The sequence below is a fragment of the Felis catus genome, chromosome D1 (genome assembly GCF_018350175.1).
Source record: "Felis catus isolate Fca126 chromosome D1, F.catus_Fca126_mat1.0, whole genome shotgun sequence".
Taxonomy (NCBI): domain Eukaryota; kingdom Metazoa; phylum Chordata; class Mammalia; order Carnivora; family Felidae; genus Felis; species Felis catus.
In genome coordinates this window covers 48837836-48858035 of record NC_058377.1, presented here as the reverse complement: position 1 = coordinate 48858035, position 20200 = coordinate 48837836, and the positions used below count along the sequence as shown (strand labels likewise).

The 20200-nt window shown below is 38.5% G+C and overlaps 1 protein-coding gene across 27 annotated transcripts in view; it reads right to left on the bottom strand.

Moving 5' to 3' along the window:
- Window positions 1-20200, bottom strand: part of DLG2 (discs large MAGUK scaffold protein 2) — a 2054427-nt gene that overhangs the window by 344532 nt on the left and 1689695 nt on the right. For all 27 annotated transcript variants that reach the window (XM_023239374.2, XM_045039809.1, XM_045039811.1 and 24 more), the window contains one exon: window positions 3791-3947. In XM_023239374.2, the coding sequence (XP_023095142.1) occupies window positions 3791-3947 (157 nt within the window). The remainder of the gene's footprint in view (window positions 1-3790; window positions 3948-20200) is intronic.

The following is a 20200-nucleotide window of genomic DNA, read 5'->3' as shown; positions in this document are numbered from 1 at the left end:
ATGATATCTGAATGTCAGAGACTATTGCAATGTTCTGAAAAATGTAATTTCTAAGAAGACTGTAATTCTGATTGTTGTCTTCTTTTCTTTCCTGGTTCTGGCAGTAATATTTAAATGGATACATCTCCTTTTGAAAACAGAAATAGTTATGAATTTTCTTTGTTGAGCCATAAGATTATTAGCTCATCCCTTTTTCTACCATATGCCTAAAAGTTAAAACAAATAAAACCTACGGTTTCATGCATTTTTCATTTAAACGGAGCCTAATGTCATCTCTCTGACTCCGTTTCTTTACCTGTAAAATGAACATAATAAGGAGGTGACTGGCTGGCACAGTTGGTAGAGCCTGTGACACTTGATCTCAGAGTTGTGAATTCAAGCCCCATGTTGGGCACAGAGCGTACTTAAAAAATGAACATAACAAGGCATTGGGTGGTTATAAGGGTAAACTTGTTATAATAGTGATTGACTCAAAAGTAACATGGAAGTCTTAGCTCTTTATAGTTCTGTGTGCTTCCAGGGTGCCTGGGTGGCTCAGTGGGTTAAGCATCTGACTTCAGCTCAGGTCATGATCTCATAGCTCATGAGTTCAAGCCCTGCATCAGGCTCTGTGTTGACACCTCTGAGCCTGGAGCCTGCTTTGGATTCTGTGTTTCCTTCTCTCTGTGCTCCTGCCTTGTTCACACTCTGTCTCTCAAAAAGTGAATAAACATTAAGAAAAAATTTTATAGTTCTGTGTGCTCCTGAGTGCGTGCGCACACAGAGCAGTGCTGAATGAGACAAGAAGGTGTTGAATGAGATCACTGACAGGTTTTGAAGACAGATTGTGCTATGAGGAGAAAGAACACTGATTTGGGGTCAGGAGACTTGATTTTGAGTCCAACATCATAGTCAGTAGCTATGGAGCTTTGGACAAATCATTCAGCCTTTCTAAATCGCTTTTTCCTGATGTAGAAAGTGAGAGAAATAGTAACTTATAGTGACATGTAGAATTGCTTTGAAGACCCCTAGAATTAATGCATGTGAAAGTGCTTTGTGTTGGGGGGGAAGTGCTGTGCCAATGTGAATGCTGGCTGTGGGGAAGTAACAGCGTGGTTTCTGGCTACAGATTTTGATCCAGGGTGAGGAAAATATCTATGTATGTTTTACACAGAATTTTAGAGTCCACCTGCTAGGCTACAGTGACATTGTAAAGCATCACCATACTTACTCAACACTATTCCATTCAATCAGCATTGTTAGGGAGACTTTAAGGTACCATTCGCATGCTAAATGAGATAATTTAAGATATAAGATAATTTACTTTCATGGAGCTTTTGCCACTTAGTAAAGAAAGACAAGTCAACAAAGGTAAGTTACATCTTATACAGATGGTCCTGGAGTTAGTTGTAGTTTGACCTAACAAATTTCAACTTTACGATGGTGCAAAAGTGACACATGTTCACTAGCAACTGTACCTCAAATTTTGGATTTCGATCTTTTCCCAAACTAGCAGTATGGGGTACACATTCTTGTGATGCTGGCCAGTGAGCTCCCATTCAGCCATGCCATCACGAGGGTGAACAAGTGATATAGTTACAACCATTATGCACCCATATAACCGCTCTGTTTTTCCCTTCGAGAACAGTATTCAGTAATTTACATGAGATAGACAACACTTAAAAAATATTATAAAATAGGCTTTCTTTTCGGTGATTTTTCCCAAAAGTAGGCTAATTTAAGTGTTGTGAGCATGTTTAAGAAATGCATTTCTGACTACAGTATTTTCAGCTTACAAGGGGATTATCAGGATATAACCCCAGTGTAAGTTGAGGAAGACAGATATAAATATAGATATAGATATAGATCTATATAAATACAGATTATATATATCTATATCTATATATTATATATATTTATATAGATCTATATCATTTAAGTGTAGAAGAAATATGCAGAGGGGAGTAGTTGAAGGGGTGATGTTTGGCTCTTGGATGGCAGAATGAGACCCTGCCTATGGGACCTTACCCTATTTCTCACATACCCTATCCATCCAGACATCTGCTAGCTAATGAGTAAGCAAAGGCCTTAATGTGTGGGAGAATTACCGGAACATATAAACCAAGGCCATCCATTCAGACCATTGGACACTTTACTCAGACCAATTGACTATATTATACAGGTAAATCGTATGTGTCTGGAGGGGAAAGTGGAGAAGGCGTGATGACTAACAAAAATAAGGTCACTTGGAAAATCCTAGCTATAAATCACAGCTATAAAACAAAGATAAGTTTTTTTAAGCACACAGTAAAACCACAAACTAAGTGCTTCATTGAGTTATGAGCCATAAGAACTAGCTCCTTAGATTATTTCCCAGTATCATTTGCATGGTTACCAAAATTTCAGTATGGTCATGAACACTCATAATGGACATAACTACCTGTCACAGAGTTTATACCAGAAAGATAGCTTTATCTAGTGGAAAGAGGCAGTTAATAAATATTTCAATAAAAGAAAGGAGAAGAAAGGAGGAGGAAAGACAGATGGAAAGGTGGAAGGGGGAAGGGAAGGAAGGAGGAAAAAGAAAGCGCATATGATGGGCATTAAAACTGAATATTTAAGGATGCCTGGCTGGCTCAGTCAGTGGAGCATGTAACTCTTGATATCAGGGTTGTCAGTTCAAGCTCCATGGTGGGTGTAGAGATTACTTAAAAATAAAATCTTAAACAAACAAACAAACAAACCTGAATATTTAAATCCCAGCTGTTACTGTCTCTAGTTAGGTAAACATTGACTTCACCTTTCTGAACCTTATTTTCTTCAAATATTTTTTTTAAAGTTTGTTTATTTATTTTGAGAGAGAGAGCATGTAAGCAGGGGAGGGGCAGAGAGAGAGAGGAAGAGAGAGAATCCTAAGCAGGCTCCACACTGTCAACACAGAACCTGTGGCAGGGCTTGAACTCACCCTGGTGATCTCAGGTGAGATCATGACCTGAGCCAAAATCAAGAGTCAGATGCTTAAGCAAATGAGCTATCCAAGTGTCCCTGAACCTTATTTTCATCAAACATGGGGTAATAAATTTCAGGGAGATTGTGAGAATCAAAAATCACTTTTATAAAATGCCTAGTTAACAATAAGTGCTTAATAACTTGTTGCTGGTAATTCTTGTATTTAGGTAGATGGTGTGCTGCTACCAGTTATCAATGGCACCCAACTGCATATTTTACATATTTTCATATATAGTTATATGCAACAAACAATATGCTTATAAAAATGCTGTTTTTAGAGTACAGTCATGGATCTGGAAAAAAGGTCTGCATTAAAAATAAACAATATACCTTAAAAAGTCATGCTTCTCAGGGTGTCTGGGTGGCTCAGTCAGTTAAGCAACTGACTTTGACTCAGGTCATGGTCTTGCGATTCGTGCGTTCGAGCCCCGTGCTCTGTGGGGACAACTCAGAGCCTGGAGCCTGCTTTGGATTCTGTGTCTCCCACTTTCTCTTCCCTTTCCTGCTTGCACTCTCTCTTTCTCTCTCTCAAAACTAAATAAACATTAAAAAGGCATGTTTCTCAATGTTTTATTGGACACAAGTATGTCTCAGGAAACCTAAATGAAAACATGAGCACTTTTACCTATATCTGAGGGAAGTAAGTAATAAGCATCAAACACTTTAACACCATTTAAACTGTAACATGTACTGAAAGCCATAATGCTGTCAGCCATTTTCCTTTTAAATTAAGATGCTTCTGCAGTCATAATTGAAAGTGGTGTCAGATATGGAGGGATGAAGAGTAAGAAGAAATACTCACGGATAGGATCTGGTCTCCTCTCTGGAGCTCCCCACTCAGATCTGCTGGTCCACCAGCCAGAATGAATGATACAAAAATACCTTCTCCATCTTCCCCGCCCACGATGTTGAAGCCCAGGCCAGTGGAGCCTTTGTGCAGGACAACCTTGCGGGGCTCCCTGAAGAAACAAGTGGAAAACAGAGCTCACGGGGTGACCCACTCAAGATTTAGGTTGCTTTTACTTTCATTGAGATATTTGATACCAGCAACTCACTACCTATCTTCTCAACATAAGATACATTAGTACACCAAGAAAAATGCTAATTTCATGGCAGATGTCTGAGTTCCTCACTACAAAAATGCAATATCATACAAGGTCATCCCTTAATTCCAAAACATTTTCTTAAACTAGCTTTACTTCTACTTTTCCTTTGCTTAGAACATCTGTTCTTGTATTTTTTAAAATTGAGACATAATTGACATGTAACATTATATTAGTTTCAGGTGTACAATGTAATGATTCAATATTTGTATATCATGAAATGATCACGAGAAGGAGTCTGAGTAACATCTATCACCACACATAGTTACAATTTTTTTCTTCTTGAGATAAGAACTTTTAAGATCTACTCTCAGCAACTTTCAAACATACAATACAGTATTAAGCACCATGTTGTATATGACATCCCCAGGACTTATTTATTTTAAAAGTAGAAGGTTGTATCTTTTGACCACCTTCACCCATTTCACTCTCCCCACTCATTTGTTCTTCTATTGAGCACCATAGTAGCACTCAGTAGGATGAATTCATCCCAAGGGGAGAGAATCTGGGGGACAAGAGACTATCCTGAATAGGTCCTATCATGAAATATCTTACATGTTTGTTCGACTATTAATTAAAATTTACTCTGTAGGCAGTGGAGACTCATTGGAAGATTCTGAGGCACCAAGAATATTTAAATCCATTTTAGGAGCATTAACAAATGGTCTTATGTAGGATTGCTGGAGAGGAGAGTGTTGATATGATGGGAGGTAGAAAAATTAGTTAGGATGTTGAGTAAGTAATCCAAATGTGAGAAAGTGAGAGCATGAACAAGGGTGACAGTAGTGATAATGAAATGAAAGGGCAATGTGAGAGAGTAAATCTGAAAGGAGAAACAGTGGGTCCAGAGATTGACTCACACAGTAGAGGAGAGATGGAATGATAGCTAAGTGATTGGCAAAAGGAGAGAGAACTGGAATCCAGGATCATGAGGATGGGTATGATTTGACATGCTCAATTCCAGGTGATGGTGGGTCATCCACGCGGTGTTCAGAAATGATTAGAGACAAAGGTTAGGAATTTGGATCCATAGAGAAGACTGCAAATGCAGATGTGAGGGTCATCAGCAACAGGGTGAGAGACAAAAATCTTGAGCCATTAGTTAGTTGAGTTTGTGTAGAGGGTAGATAACTATGGAATATAGAATTTTAAGGGAGCTAGAAGACATCTAGTTCTATATTCTTATTAGGAGTTAAAAAAAAATGTATTCTCTAAGTCTTGGGTTTGACCAAGGCACTTTTGTATCACCTACCATCCTCTCCCAAATATCCCAGTTTCAGTCATTAAAGTTTCCCTTAATGATGTAAAAATGGCAAAGAGCCCGCCTAGTATAAAAAAAGAGTATTTTTTTATACTAATGACTACACAGAATCTGTTATTTGTTATCACATTCCCATGCACAAAGCAATGCATTATATATCTACGTTTGGCCTAATTTTGAGGAAGGGTGTAAAATGCACATACAGCATGGACTCTAACTAATATATTATAATGCAATGCATTAAGTGAAAAATAGCTTGACATAGAGTTAATTTATTTTACTCTACAAATACTCTGTAAGCACTACTATACCAGGAACTGTTCCAGGTACTCAGAAAGTTTATACACAAAACAAACATCCCTGCCCCATTTGACTAAATACCTGGGTGCCCTGTGGCCCAGTCAAGATGACATATAAAAAGAGCCATCAAAGAGACCGAGCTCCCTGTTTCCTTGCTGGACACCAGATGGGAGTCTCTCTCAGGCCCCAGAGGCTACTCACATTCCTTGTTAGCTGGCAATGGCACATTGAATCCTTTTCTCATTTGGAATTTCTTTGACTTGCTCTTCCACAACTAGCTAGATTTAACTTTCTGCTTTTCAATGGTATGTGTGATATGGTTAGGCCCACCCAGATAATCTCCTTACTTTAGGATCAAGTGATTAGTAACCTTAACTACACTTGCAAATTCTTTTTCCCATATAAGGTAACTTAATTGTGGGAGTAACATCATGGGGTAGAAATCATGGGGCCATCTTAGAATTTTACCTACCACAGGCAGAGAGACAACAGGGGATAAATCCTGTAGGGCCTTGTATACCATTCTAAAACTTTGAGTTTTACTCTGACAGAAATAGGAAACCACTGAGAAGATTACTTGATCTGATTTATATTTTTAAATGGTTACTTTGGCATAAAATATATGCAAGGGGCAACATTTGAAAAAGTGAGATGAGTTATGTGGCTAATTGCTATATGCAGGCAAAAGAGTGACTTGGCTGAGGGTAGTATTAGAGGAAGTGGTAGGCAGTGGGTATATTTCCAGTCAATTTTCTCTCTGTGGCCAGACTGAGTAATTTCTACCCTCCTATCTTCAGATTCAGCTGTTCTTTCTTCTGTCATATTTATTCTGCTCTTGACCCCATTCAATGAGTTTTTTTCTATTTTGGTTTTTATATTTTTCAGCTTTAAGATCCATTTGTTATATATATAACATTGTTATATATATTGTTATATATATTGTATATATTATATACATTGTATATAATACATTGTATATATTATATATATACATCGTATACAATGTATATATACATTATATACAATGTATATAATATATTGTATATATTATATATATTGTTATATATATATAGTTATATATTTGTTGTATATATAACATTGTTATATATATTGTTATATATATTGTATATATTATATACATTGTATATAATACATTGTATATATTATATATATACATCGTATACAATGTATATATACATTATATACAATGTATATAATATATTGTATATATTATATATATTGTTATATATATTGTTATATATATAACAAATGGATCTTAAAGCTGAAAAATCTATGTATGTGTGTATGTATGTATGTATCTATCTATCTTCTTTTCTTTTGTGGAGACTTTCATTTTTTCTCCATTTATTTCAAGTCTGTGTGGAATTGCCTACTGAAGCATGATGGGTATTTTAAAATCCTTGTCAAATAATTCTAACTCCTATGTTATCTCAGTGTTGGCATCAGTTGGAGATTTTCCTGGTTCTTGGAATAAGAAGTGATTTTATTTTATTATATACTGGACACTTGGGTATTACAGTATAAAATACTATATTCTACTTAATCTTAGTTTTTTTCAGCTTGTAGATCAATTTAGGAATAACTTGCAGATGCCAGTGAAATGGATATTCAGCTTCTTACTTGTCCCTTACTTGTCCCTAGTGACACCAAGGAGGAAAGTGGGGGTACCAACTGGTATTCCACTCATTCTACCTCATTTCCACTTAGTGGGGGTAGAAACTCAGTTCCCTACGGGCCCACTGACACCAACGGGGGAGTGAAAATAGGGTGCTGACTAGCACTGCCTTGAGCCATTTTGTTCTGCCTCCTTGCCTCTCAGTGTGGCTAGAAGTTCAGCTCACTACCCTACTGGGAAAAGTGGTTTGCCAACTAGCAATGCTTCCCTCTTCCCTCTTCTACCTCAATGCCACTGACCAGCAGTAGTTCAGCTCCCTGGTGGTCCCCACCAATACCAGGAGTAGGGACATGGAATGCTAATGAGCGCTATCTCATTCCAGGCTTGTTGCAGCTGGATGAAGGTGCAAGTCCAGCCCGCAAGTGGGGAGTGGAGGTCAACTAGCATGTCACCTTGTTCTGCCTGTTTGCTGCTGGATAGGGGTGGAAGTTCAGCTTTTATTTGGCCCACTGACATCACCCCAGTGGAGGAAGTCCAGGGTCATCTTAGAACTGCCTCTCCTGGCTTCCCCTAATGGGGCCAGATGTCTAGCTATCTGCACAGTCCACTGGCACTGCAGTGAGGGTTTTGCCTTTGGTGTTTGGATAGAGTTAGGGAAATATTATCAAAAGGGTCCCTGTTCTATTAATCTATCCTTTTCCCAACCTTTTGGATACAGGTTGCAGGCTTTCTTGAGGCTTTTTTGGTCTGTCCTTATTGGTAGGGGTGCCAGGGTGAAGGCGCCTCCAGGGCTCCATTCAGGACATAGAGGAAGTAAAAAGAAAATTTAAGAAACTCACCACAGTATCACTCCTCTCTGAGCTGGTCTTACTGATTTCCAATTTGTAGTGTCTTTCCACGTTTGTTTTATTATGTCTTAAGTTGTGTGTGCGTATGTGTGTGTGTATATGTGCATGTGTGTGCGTGTATTTTAATAAGAGGGATGATTAGAGAGAAAGAGGATACTGTATTTTGACTGCAACCAGAAGTCCAGATTCTGGATACATTTTGAAGGTAGGGGCCAACAGGATCTTGAGAAAAAAGTTGTAGAAATATTCCTCTTCACTCAAGTTTAAAACATACACTCTTAGTACAACCAATGACATTCAAGTTATACATAGTAAACATAGATGGACAGAAAGGGTTATCTATGTGTTAGATATTATCTTTGATGCTTTATGTGCATCATTCCATTAACTCCTCAAGACAATCTAGTGAGAGATGCACAGAGATGTCAACATGCAACTACTTTGAAACTGATCCAAAAAGGAAGATGGACAGATGATTGGATAGATAGATGAATAGATATTTTATAGAATAAGTGAAGTAAAATGTTAAAAGTGCAATCTAGATGGCAAGTGTATAAGTATTCATTTTATTATTTATTTATTTATTTATTTATTTATTTATTTATTTATTTATTTTTAAAAATACTTTTTAATGATTATTTATTTTTGAGACAGAGAGAAACAGAGCATGAGCAAGGGAGGGGCAGAGAGAGAGGGAGACACAGAATCGGAAGCAGGCTCCAGGCTCTGAGCTGTCAGCATAGAACCCAACGTGGGTCTCGAACTCATCAACCACGAGATCATGACCTGAGCCAAAGTTGGAAGCTCAAGTGACTGAGCCACCCAAGCACCCTTATTGTTTATGTTTAAATGTTTATTTATTTAGGGGAGAGAGAGAGAGAGAGAGAGAGAGAGAGAGAGAGAGAGAGAGAGATCAGGTAGGGAAGGGGCAGAGAGAGAGGGAAAGAAAACTTTTTACATTATTGAAATGAGACTGCTTTCCAAGTTTTTACTGATTTTAGTAAGTTAACAAAGGCAGGATTACGACACAGATTTTTCTCACTCAAAATCCCAGAGTCTAGAATATGATATATTCCAAAGGTTGCAAATCAGAAAGATAATGGCTTAACGTGACCCAGTGTTTACAAATTTTTGAATTGTTGCTTATGTTTAAAATTGGGAAAATTTGCATTAAATATAGATTTATTACTTTATAGGAAAAAAAACAGACATTCTGTGAACACTGGCTCTTAACCTTGTCTCACAGCAACAGTTAGGCAGACATGGCCCTCTTTAGATAGGTTCATTTTCTAGTGTGCAAGAGTCTCTCATCTCCCCCTCAGGTTTCTCAGACATAAAAGCTGTATGTTGCATCATATTTGCACTTCATATAAAGCCAAGAGGAAAGCAAAAGATTTCCTTTGCTTATGTTGCATCATATTTGCACTTCATACAAAGCCAAGAGGAAAGCAAAAGATTTCTTTTGCTCATGATTTTATCAGAAATGAAAAAATGAAAGCTTTATGGAGAAAGCTTGGTATTTTAATAGTAAAATGGGAGAGAAGATGATTCCTTTGGAAGTAAGGATTGTCCTTACATGTTTAGTATGCTAAGTGACTCTCTTCAGAGAAAATACAGCTTTAAAAGATCTTTATGAAACAAACTCCCCATTACCATCGGGGGGAATTTTGTTAGTCACCCTTGAACACAAAACATATAATTCTTGAGTGACTACATTTTATTTATTTTACCTGGACAAGTCTTTTAAACCAAATTATGTGGAATTTTGTCAACTTGTAGGATTTAAATACTGTTTTTAAAATAGAATTTTTATATCACAGTAATTATGATGCCTTTTTGATATTTAGTTTAATAATGAGGGGAAATGACAAAGAAATAAATCTGTAAATGGTGTGCAAATAGAATATCCTAAACAAACTCCAAATGATTTACTTTTTCTAACTTACACTTTTTTTTCTTTTTAAAGTTTTCATTTATTTTTTTGGTAATGTCTATACCCAAAGTGAGGTTCGAACTCACGAACCCAAGACCAAGAGTCATATGCTCTTCCTACTGAGACAGCCAAGCACCCTTAACTGAAACTTCTTACACTAATAACCTGTTACATTAAACTATAGATTTTAAAGTGTTTACATTTTTTTCTGTTAGAGGATGAAAACCTTGTGAAGAATTACAAATTCTATTACACTGATACTTACACAAGTTAACTTGTCTAAGCTAGTTGAGCTTTGGACACACAGCTTATGTTCACACAGGTAGTAAACACTGGAACTCTCTCTTCTTTTTTTTTTTTTTAAAGACAAATTTTTATTTTATTTTACTTTATTTATATTTTTATTTATTTATTATTTATTTATTTTTAATATGAAATTTATTTTCAAATTGGTTTCTATACAACACCCAGTGCTCATCCCAAAAGGTGCCCTCCTCAATACCCATCACCCACCCTACCCTCCCTCCCATCCCCCATCAGCCCTCAGTTTGTTCTCAGTTTTTAAGAGTCTCATATTTTGGCTCCCTCCCTCTCTAACCTCTTTTTTTTTTTCCTTCCCCTCCCACATGGGTTTCTGTTAAGTTTCTCAGGATCCACATAAGAGTGAAAACATATGGTATCTGTCTTTCTCTGTATGACTTATTTCACTTAGCATAACACTCTCCAGTTCCATCCACGTTGCTACAAAGGGCCATATTTCATTCTTTCTCATTGCCACGTAGTATTCCATTGTGTATATACACCACAATTTCTTTATCCATTTGTTAGTTGATGGACATTTAGATTCTTTCCATAATTTGGCTATTGTTGAGAGTGCTGCTATAAACATTGGAGTACAAGTGCCCCTATGCATCAGCACTTCTGTATCCCTTGGGTAAATTCCTAACAGTGCTATTGCTGGGTCATAGGGTCTATTTTTAATTTTTTGAGGAACCTCACACTGTTTTCCAGAGTGGCTGCACCAGTTTGCATGGCCACCAACAGTGCAAGAGGGGTCCCGTTTCTCCACATCCTGTCCAGCATCTATAGCCTCCTGATTTGTTCATTTTAGCCACTCTGACTGGTGTGAGGTGATATCTGAGTGTAGTTTTGATTTGTATTTCCCTGATGAAGAGTGACGAACATCTTTTCATGTGTCTGTTGGCCATCTGGATGTCTTCTTTAGAGAAGTGCCTATTCATGTTTTCTACCCATTTCTTCACCGGATTATTTGTTTTTCGGGTGTGGAGTTTGGTGAGCTCTTTATAGATTTTGGATACTAGCCCTTTGTCCCATATGTCATTTGCAAATATCTTTTCCCATTCTGTTGGTTGCCTTTTAGTTTTGTTGATTGTTTCCTTTGCTGTGCAGAAGCTTTTAATCTTCATGAGGTCCCAATAGTTCATTTTTGCTTTTAATTCCCTTGCCCTTGGGAGTGTCAAGTAAGAAATTGCTGCGGCTGAGGTCAGAGACGTTTTTTCCTGCTTTCTCTTCTAGGGTTTTGATGGTTTCCTGTCTCACATTCAGGTCCTTTATCCATTTGGAGTTTGTTTTTGTGAATGGTGTAAGAAAGTGTTCTACTTTCATTCTTCTGTATGTTGCTGTCCAGTTCTCCCAACACCATTTGTTAAAGAGACTGTCTTTTTTCCATTGGATATTCTTTCCTGCTTTGTCAAAGATTAGTTGGCCATACTTTTGTGGGTCTAGGTCTGGGGTTTCTATTCTATTCCATTGGTCTATGTGTCTGTTTTTGTGCTAATACCATGCTGTCTTGATGATTGTAGCGTTTGTAGTAGAGGTTAAAGTCTGGGATTGTGATGCCTCTTGCTTTGGTCTTCTTCAAATGTCTTCAAAATTTCTTCGAAATTACTTTGGCTATTCGGGGCCTTTTGTGGTTCCATACAAATTTTAGGATTGCTTGTTCTAGCTTTGAGAAGAATGCTGGTGCAATTTTGATTGGGATTGCATTGAATGTGTAGATAGCTTTGGGTAGTATTGACATTTTAACAATATTTATTCTTCCAATCCATGAGCATGGAATGTTTTTCCATTTCTTTATATCTTCTTCAATTTCCTTCATAAGCTTTCTATAGTTTTCAGCATACAGATCTTGTACATCTTTGGTTAGATTTATTCCTAGGTATTTTATGCTTCTTGGTACAATTGTGAATGGGATCAGTTTCTTTATTTGTCTTTCTGTTGCTTCATTATTAGTTTATTAGGATGCAACAGATTTCTGTACATTGATTTTGTATCCTGTGAATTTGCTGAATTCATGTATCAGTCAGTTCTAGCAGACTTTTGGTGGAGTCTATCGGATTTTCTATGTATAATAACATGTCATCTACAAAAAGTGAAAGCTTAACTTCATCTTTGCCAATTTGGATGCCTTTGATTTCCTTTTGTTGTCTGATTGCTGATGCTAGAACTTCCAACACTATGTTAAACAACAGCGGTGAGAGTGGACATCCCTGTCGTGTTCCTGATCTCAGGGAGAAAGCTCTCAGTTTTTCCCCATTGAGGATGACATTAGCTGTGGGCTTTTCATAAATGGCTTTTATGGTGTTTTAGTATGTTCCTTCTATCCTGACTTTATCAAGGGTTTTTATTAAGAAAGGATGCTGAATTTTGTCAAATGCTTTTTCTGTATCGATTGACAGGATCATATGGTTCTTATCTTTTCTTTTATTAATGTGATGTATCACATTGATTGATTTTTGAATGTTGAACCAGCCCTGCAGCCCAGGAATGAATCCCACTTGATCATGGTGAATAATTCTTTTTATATGCAGTTTAATTCAATTTGCTAGTATCTTATTGAGAATTTTTGCATCCATATTCATCAGGGATGTTGGCCTGTAGTTCTCTTTTTTACTGGGTCTCTGTCTGGTTTAGCAATCAAAGTAATGCTGGCTTCATAGAATGAGTCTGGAAGTTTTCCTTCCCTTTCTATTTTTTGGAATAGCTTGAGAAGGATAGGTATTATTTCTGCTTTAAATGTCTGGTAGAATTCCCCTGGGAAGCCATCTGGTCCTGGACTCTTATTTTTTGGGAGATTTTTGATGACTGATTCAATTTCTTCACTGGTTATGGGTCTGTTCAAGCTTTCTAGTTCTCCCTGTTTGAGTTTTGGGAGTGTGTGGGTACTTAGGAATTTGTCCATTTCTTCCAGGTTGCCCAGTTTGTTGGCATATAATTTTTCATAGTATTCCCTGATAATTGCTTGTATTTCTGAGGGATTGGTTTTAATAATTCCATTTTCATTCATGATTTTATCTATTTGGGTCATCTCCCTTTTCTTTGTGAGAAGCCTGGTTAGAGGTTTATCAATTTTGTTTATTTTTTCAAAAAACCAACCCTTGGTTTCATTGATCTGCTCTACAGTTTTATTTAAAAAAAATTTTTTTTAACATTTATTTATTTTTGAGACAGAGAGAGACGGAGCATGAACAGGGGAGGGTCAGAGAGAGGGAGACACAGAATGCGAAACAGGCTCCAGGCTCTGAGCTGTCAGCACAGAGCCCGACGCGGGGCTCAAACTCACAGCCCTCACGGACCGTGAGATCATGACCTGAGCTGAAGTCAGCCGCTTAACCGACTGAGCCACCCAGGCGCCCCTCTACAGTTTTATTTTAGATTCTATATTGTTTATTTCTGCTCTGATCTTTATTGTTTCTCTGCTTCTGCTGGGTTTGGGGTGTCTTTGCTGTTCTGCTTCTATTTCCTTTAGGTGTGCTATTAGATTTTGTATTTGGGATTTTTCTTGTTTCTTGAGATAGGCCTGGATTGCAATGTATTTTCCTCTCAGGAGTGCCTTCGCTGCATCCCAAAGCGTTTGGATTGTTGTATTTTCATTTTCGTTTGTTTCCATATATTTTTTAATTTCTTCTCTAATTGCCTGGTTGACCCACTGATTCGTTAGTAGGGTGTTCTTTAACCTCCATGCTTTTGGAGGTTTTCCAGACTTTTTCCTGTGGTGATTTCAAGCTTCATAGCATTGTGATCTGAAAGTATGCATGGTATGATCTCAATTCCTGTATACTTATGAAGGGCTGTTTTGTGACCCAGTATGTGATCTATCTTGGAGAATGTTCCATGTGCACTTGAGATTCTGTTGCTTTGCGATGCAGAGTTCTAAATATATCTGTCAAGTCCATCAGATCCAATGTATCATTCAGGGCCTTTGTTTCTTTATTGATCCTGTATCTAGATGATTTATCCATTGTTGTAAGTGGAGTATTAAAGTCCTCTGCAATTACCACATTCTTATCAATAAGGTTGCTTATGTTTCTGATTAACTGTTTTATATATTTGGGGGCTCCCGTATTTGGCGCATAGACATGTATAATTGTTAGCTCTTCCTGATAGATAGACCCTATAATTATTATATAATGCCCTTCTTCGTCTCTTGTTACAGCCTTTAACTTAAAGTCTAGTTTGTCTGATCTAAGCATGGCTACTCCAGCTTTCTTTTGACTTCCAGTAGCATGATAGATAGTTTTCCATCCCCTCACTTTCAATCTGAAGGTGTCCTCAGGTCTAAAATGAGTCTCTTGTAGACAGCAAATAGATGGATCTTGTTTTTTTTATCCATTCTGATACCCTATGTCTTTTGGTTGGAGCATTTAGTCCATTTACATTCAGTGTTATTATAGAAAGATATGGGTTTAGAGTCATTGTGGTGTCTGTAGGTTTCATGCTTGTAGTGATGTCTCTGGTACCTTGTCTCACAGGATCCCCCTTAGCATCTCTTGTAGCGCTGGTTTAGTGGTGACAAATTCCTTCAGTTTTTGTTTGTTTGGGAAGACCTTTATCTCTCCTTCTATTCTAAATGACAGACTTGCTGGATAAAGGATTCTTGGCTGCATATTTTTTCTCTTCATCACATTGAAGATTTCCTGCCATTCCTTTCTGGCCTGCCAAGTTTCAGTAGATAAATCTGTCACTAGTCTTATCAGTCTCCCTTTATATGTTAGAGCATGTTTATCCCTGGCTGCTTTCAGAATTTTCTCTTTATCCTTGTATTTTGCCAGTTTCACTATGATATGTTGTGCAGAAGATCGATTCAAGTTACATCTGAAGGGAGTTCTCTGTGCCTCTTGGATTTCAGTGCCTTTTTCCTTACCCAGATCAGGCAAGTTCTCAGCTATGGTTTCTTCAAGTATACCTTCAGCACCTTTCCTTCTCTCTTCCTCCTCTGGAATCCCAATTATGCGTATGTTATTACATTTAATTTTGTCACTTAATTCTCTAATTCTCCCCTCATACTCCTGGATTTTTTTATCTCTCTTTTTCTCAGCTGCCTCTTTTTTCATAATTTTATCTTCTAATTCACCGATTCTCTCCTCTGTCTCTTCAATCCGAGCTGTGGTAGCCTCCATTTTATTTTGCAGCTCATTTATATCATTTTTTAGCTCCTCCTGACTGTTTCTTAGTCCCATGATCTCTGTCGTAATAGATTCTCTGCTGTCCTCTATACCTTTTTCAAGCCCAGTGATTAATTTTATGACTATTATTTTAAATTCATTTTCTGCTATATTGCTTAAATCGTTTTTGATCAGTTCGTTAGCTCTTGCTACTTCCTGGAGTTTCTTTTGAGAAGAATATCTCCATTTTGTCATTTTGGATAGTCTCTGGAGTGGCAGGGAACTTCAGGGCTCTTCCTCTGTGCTGTCTGGAGTAACTTGTGTTGGTGGGCGAGGCTGCAGTCAGACCTGATGTCTGCCCCCAGACCACCGCTGGGGCCACAGTCAGGCTGGTGTGTACCTTATCTTCCCCTCTCCCAGGGCAGGACTCACTGTGGAGTGGTATGGCCCCTGTCTGGGCTACTTGCACATGCCAGGCTTGTGGTTCTGCTTCGATGGGATCTGGCGTATTAGCTGGGGTGGATCTGCAAGGTGAACAGGGGTAGGAGGGGCAGACTCAGCTCACTTTGCCTTCAGTGGTCCGCTTCGGGAGGGGCCCTGTGGCACCGGGAGGGAGGCAGACCCATCGGAGGGATGGACCTGCAGAAGCACAGCGTTGGGTGTTTGTGAGGTGCAAGCAAGTTCTGTGAGGAGAACTGGTTCCCTTTGGGATTTTGGCTGGGGGATGGGCGAGGAAGATGGTGCTGGCAAGCGCCTTTGTTCCCTGCCAAGCTGAGCTCTGTCCTCTGGGGTTCAACAACTCTTCTTCCTGTTGTCCTCTAGCCCTCCCACTCTCGGAGCAGAGCTGTTGACTTATAACATTCCAGATGTTAAGTCCTGCTGGCTGTCACAACACACTCCACCTAGCCCCTCTGCTTTTGCAAGCCAGACTTGGGGGCTCTGCCTTGCCAGGCGGGCTGCCCCTTCATTGGCCCAGCTCTTTTCCGCCAGTCCATGTAATGCACACCACCTCTCCCCACTTCCTACCCTCTTCCGTGGGCCTCTTGTCTACACTTAGCTCCAGAGAGTCTGTTCTGCTAGTCTTCTGGTCGTTTTCTGGGTTATTTAGGCAGATGTGGGTGGAATCTAAGTGGTCAGCAGGACGTGGTGAGTCCAGCGTCCTCCTATGCCACCATCTTCCTCCTGGTCCACTCTAAGACAAATTTTTAAAGAGCAATTCTATGTTCTTGGCAAAATTGAGGGGAATGCACAGAGATTTTTCTTAAACCTCTTGTCCCCACACATGAATGGACTCCATCACTATCAAAATCTCCTATCAGAGTAGTAAATTTGCTACAATTGATGAATCTGCATTGACACAGCATACCCTTCAGTAGGTGAATAGATACTGTAGTCCATCCAGATCATGGGATTTTATTCATCGTTGAAAAGAAATGAGCTATCAAGCCATGAAAAGACATGGAGGAATCTTAAACGCATATTACTAAGTGAAAGAAGCCAGCCTGGAAAGGCTACATCCTGCATGATTCCCTGCTATATGACATTATGGAAAAGGCAAAACTATGTAGATGGCACAAAGATCAGTGCTGCCAGGGGTTGTGTGGAGAGGGGGATAAATCAGTGAAACACAGGGGATTTGGGGTAGTGGAACTACTCTGTAAGATACTATAAAGATGGATAGATGTCATTATACATCTGTCCAAACTCATAGAATGGACAGCATCAGGAGTGAACCCTAATGTAAACTAGGTACACATAACTCTAGTATGGCATTTATCACACTGTGTAGCGATTGATAATGTATCCTTTTCCCTCAATAGACTGTGAACTCCAGAAATCAAGGCACTTGGGCTACTTCAGCAATAGCAAGATGTAGCAGGGACTCAGGAAACAGTTACTGAATGACAGAATGAATATATGAATGAATGAATGAATGAATGAATGAACTTCCACAGTGCTTTAGATCCCTCTTTACCATCTACTTCATATTATAATTATTTATGTAAATATCTTTCCTTTTTTTCTAGATTTTAATCAGAAATGGCAAAATCTAAAGTCCACAGGGATAGGACAGGTAACACAAATGAGTGCAGCAGACTAAGCAGGGATTTTAGGCAATTGGAGAATACATTCTTTTTAAAGGGATGTTTCTGCTCAACTCTGGACAAGTGCTTGAAGCAGAAACACTGACTAGTACTGCCAGATTCTCTAATTTATAAAGGTAAGTGAATAATCTAGATTTTGATGCAAATTTTCCAGAAATTTAAATCGATAATGATAAAAAAAAATTAGAAGTATGGTTCAGGTCAAACCATACATGTTTCTGTTGTAGCTCCAGCTATGGGCTGCCAATGACACTCTGCACTGTTCACAGTTTCATAGCACATTCAATGTCTCCTTCATGTTTGTCTCTTCTATGGTGCTCAGTGTGGTACTTGGCTCATGGTAACTCTCTATAACTTCATATTGATTTATATTACACATTCAGCCCTACCTCTGTCCTCTTTTCAAACTCTCTCATTCTGGATGATCTTTTCCTTTTATCTTATTTTGTTTTCTCTTTGTCTTATTTTTTTTTCCTTTTATATTAGATGTGTTGAAAGATCCCTTTCTTCATTTTGAGCTTCAGCTCTCACTTCTGCATGTTTACTGCCTACGCCAATGACTCTGGGTCTGTGAATATAATGCCCTGTGTTTCCATGAAGTATTTTATGTGCGAGGGCACTATGGCTTCCAGTAAGATTATCTCTTGAAGAAATGATGTCATGGTTTACATTTCTACACATCCCAATACACCTAGATGAGTGCTCAATAAACACCTGATGAATGAATAAATGAGACCACACCACCAATATATAAAGACTTGTAATACTTTTCACACTGAAATGATTTGGACTCTAATGTACTCTGTCATTCACCATCCAGAATTCAGATGGCCTAGGCACCCAGTAATAGTCATTATTATACATCATTATATATAATCAGTGGAACAAGATTCTAACTCTCATTCCTCATTCAGGATTGAGCTCAGGGATCATGATCTTCTGGAAGCCATCCCTGATGCTCTCCTCAGCCTCCCCAGCATTCTCCATGTATCTATCATAACACTTATCATACTGGGTTGGTATGCTTGTGTACTTCTCCAGCTAGAGTAATCAACTTGAGAGCAGGGACCATGCCATTTGTTTGTTTGTACCCAAAATATGCTAGAGAATAGGCACTCACTATCTACTACTTTCAGGTTTCACATTAGATTTTAGGTCTGGAATATATAGAAGATGAAGGCTGCCTACTCATAATACCAGTTTTTTTTTTAACTTACTTATCCACTTAAAAATAAATATTTAATTATTCATCCAACTTTTCAATAAACAGATATCTATAGAGTACATCATTTGTGTCATACACTGTGGACACAAATATTAAGGACCCTGGCATGGGAGGAGCCCCATGTAACACACAGTTATAAAAATCCAGGAAGGGACATGTGCCAGGCCCGAAACGTGTGCAATGAGCTAGAGCAGCCAAGAGAAAGAACAACCGATCTTCTTCTAAAGAGATTTTGTCCTTCTATCATCACCTGGATGAAATATGCTACATTTATTTATATAGTTTTATTTTTCTTTTAATGTGATGTAAAAAGCCTTTATAATTATAAAAGCTCTGGATGCTGAACAATTGGAGAGATGCCAACCTGATTTGCTTCCAGCTGTGGCAGATCAGCAGCAGCATAATTTTGTTCAGGTCGAGTCTCAGAGGCTGCTAAAAACCAGCTAGGATGTTTTCAGAAGAGGGGAGCAGGGTGCTATGGACTATTTTTTCTTCCTTAAACCAGATAGTTTAAGGGGGTTTAGGATTCAAAACGGGAAATAACTACTTAAACCTGAAGGCTTTCTTGTGGCCATTGGTGGGATGTTGCTTGAGCTCTGAACCTCTGATGTCTATGGATCACTTCAGTCAACTCTCAAACATCTATGATGAGAGGCTGTGTGGTGTAGGGGGAAGTAAACTATGAAACTGTTTCCAATCATCCTTCTAAGATACAAATCTGACCATGCTATCCTCTTGCTCAAAAGCCTTCCAGGAATCTGTATGCTCTCAGGATAAAGTCTAAACTTCTAAGCATGGCATTCAAAGTCCCCCATCATTTGACCACCTACTTCCTTGATCCCTAACTTAACTGTTAGTGAATGTTCCAGCCAGATACTTTCCAGCCACACAAAACTGTCAACCAGGGCCTGTCACACCAGCTTGTTCCCTGCCTCATCTTTGCCCAAGCTGTTCTTTTGGCTAGAAAATGTCTTCTTTTGCTATCCTCAGCTAATGAACTTCTCCTTGGCCTTCAGACATGAAGCCAGGTGCTATCTCTTTCTCTCTGCTACCTTATCCACCCTCTCCTCTAGAGATACATGACCACATCTCCTATTTTGAAACCACATTGTCCTTTCATTGATCCATTCACTGCTATTACCCTCACCGCTGTTACTAAAATTACTTTGTTTATCTGTCTAGCTATACTGTGAATCTGCATGGTTCTGAAGAATAAAGACCATGGTTTATTTATTTTTGTGATTTGGGAAAATAGAAGAGGCTGAACATATGAGATACACATGCAAAATATACTTCATGAATAAAGAAACAATAAGCAAGACATTGAGAAAAATGATACTGAATTTTATTATCACCTATCTAGAGATTTGTGGGAACCCAGACATGTCCTCTGTGG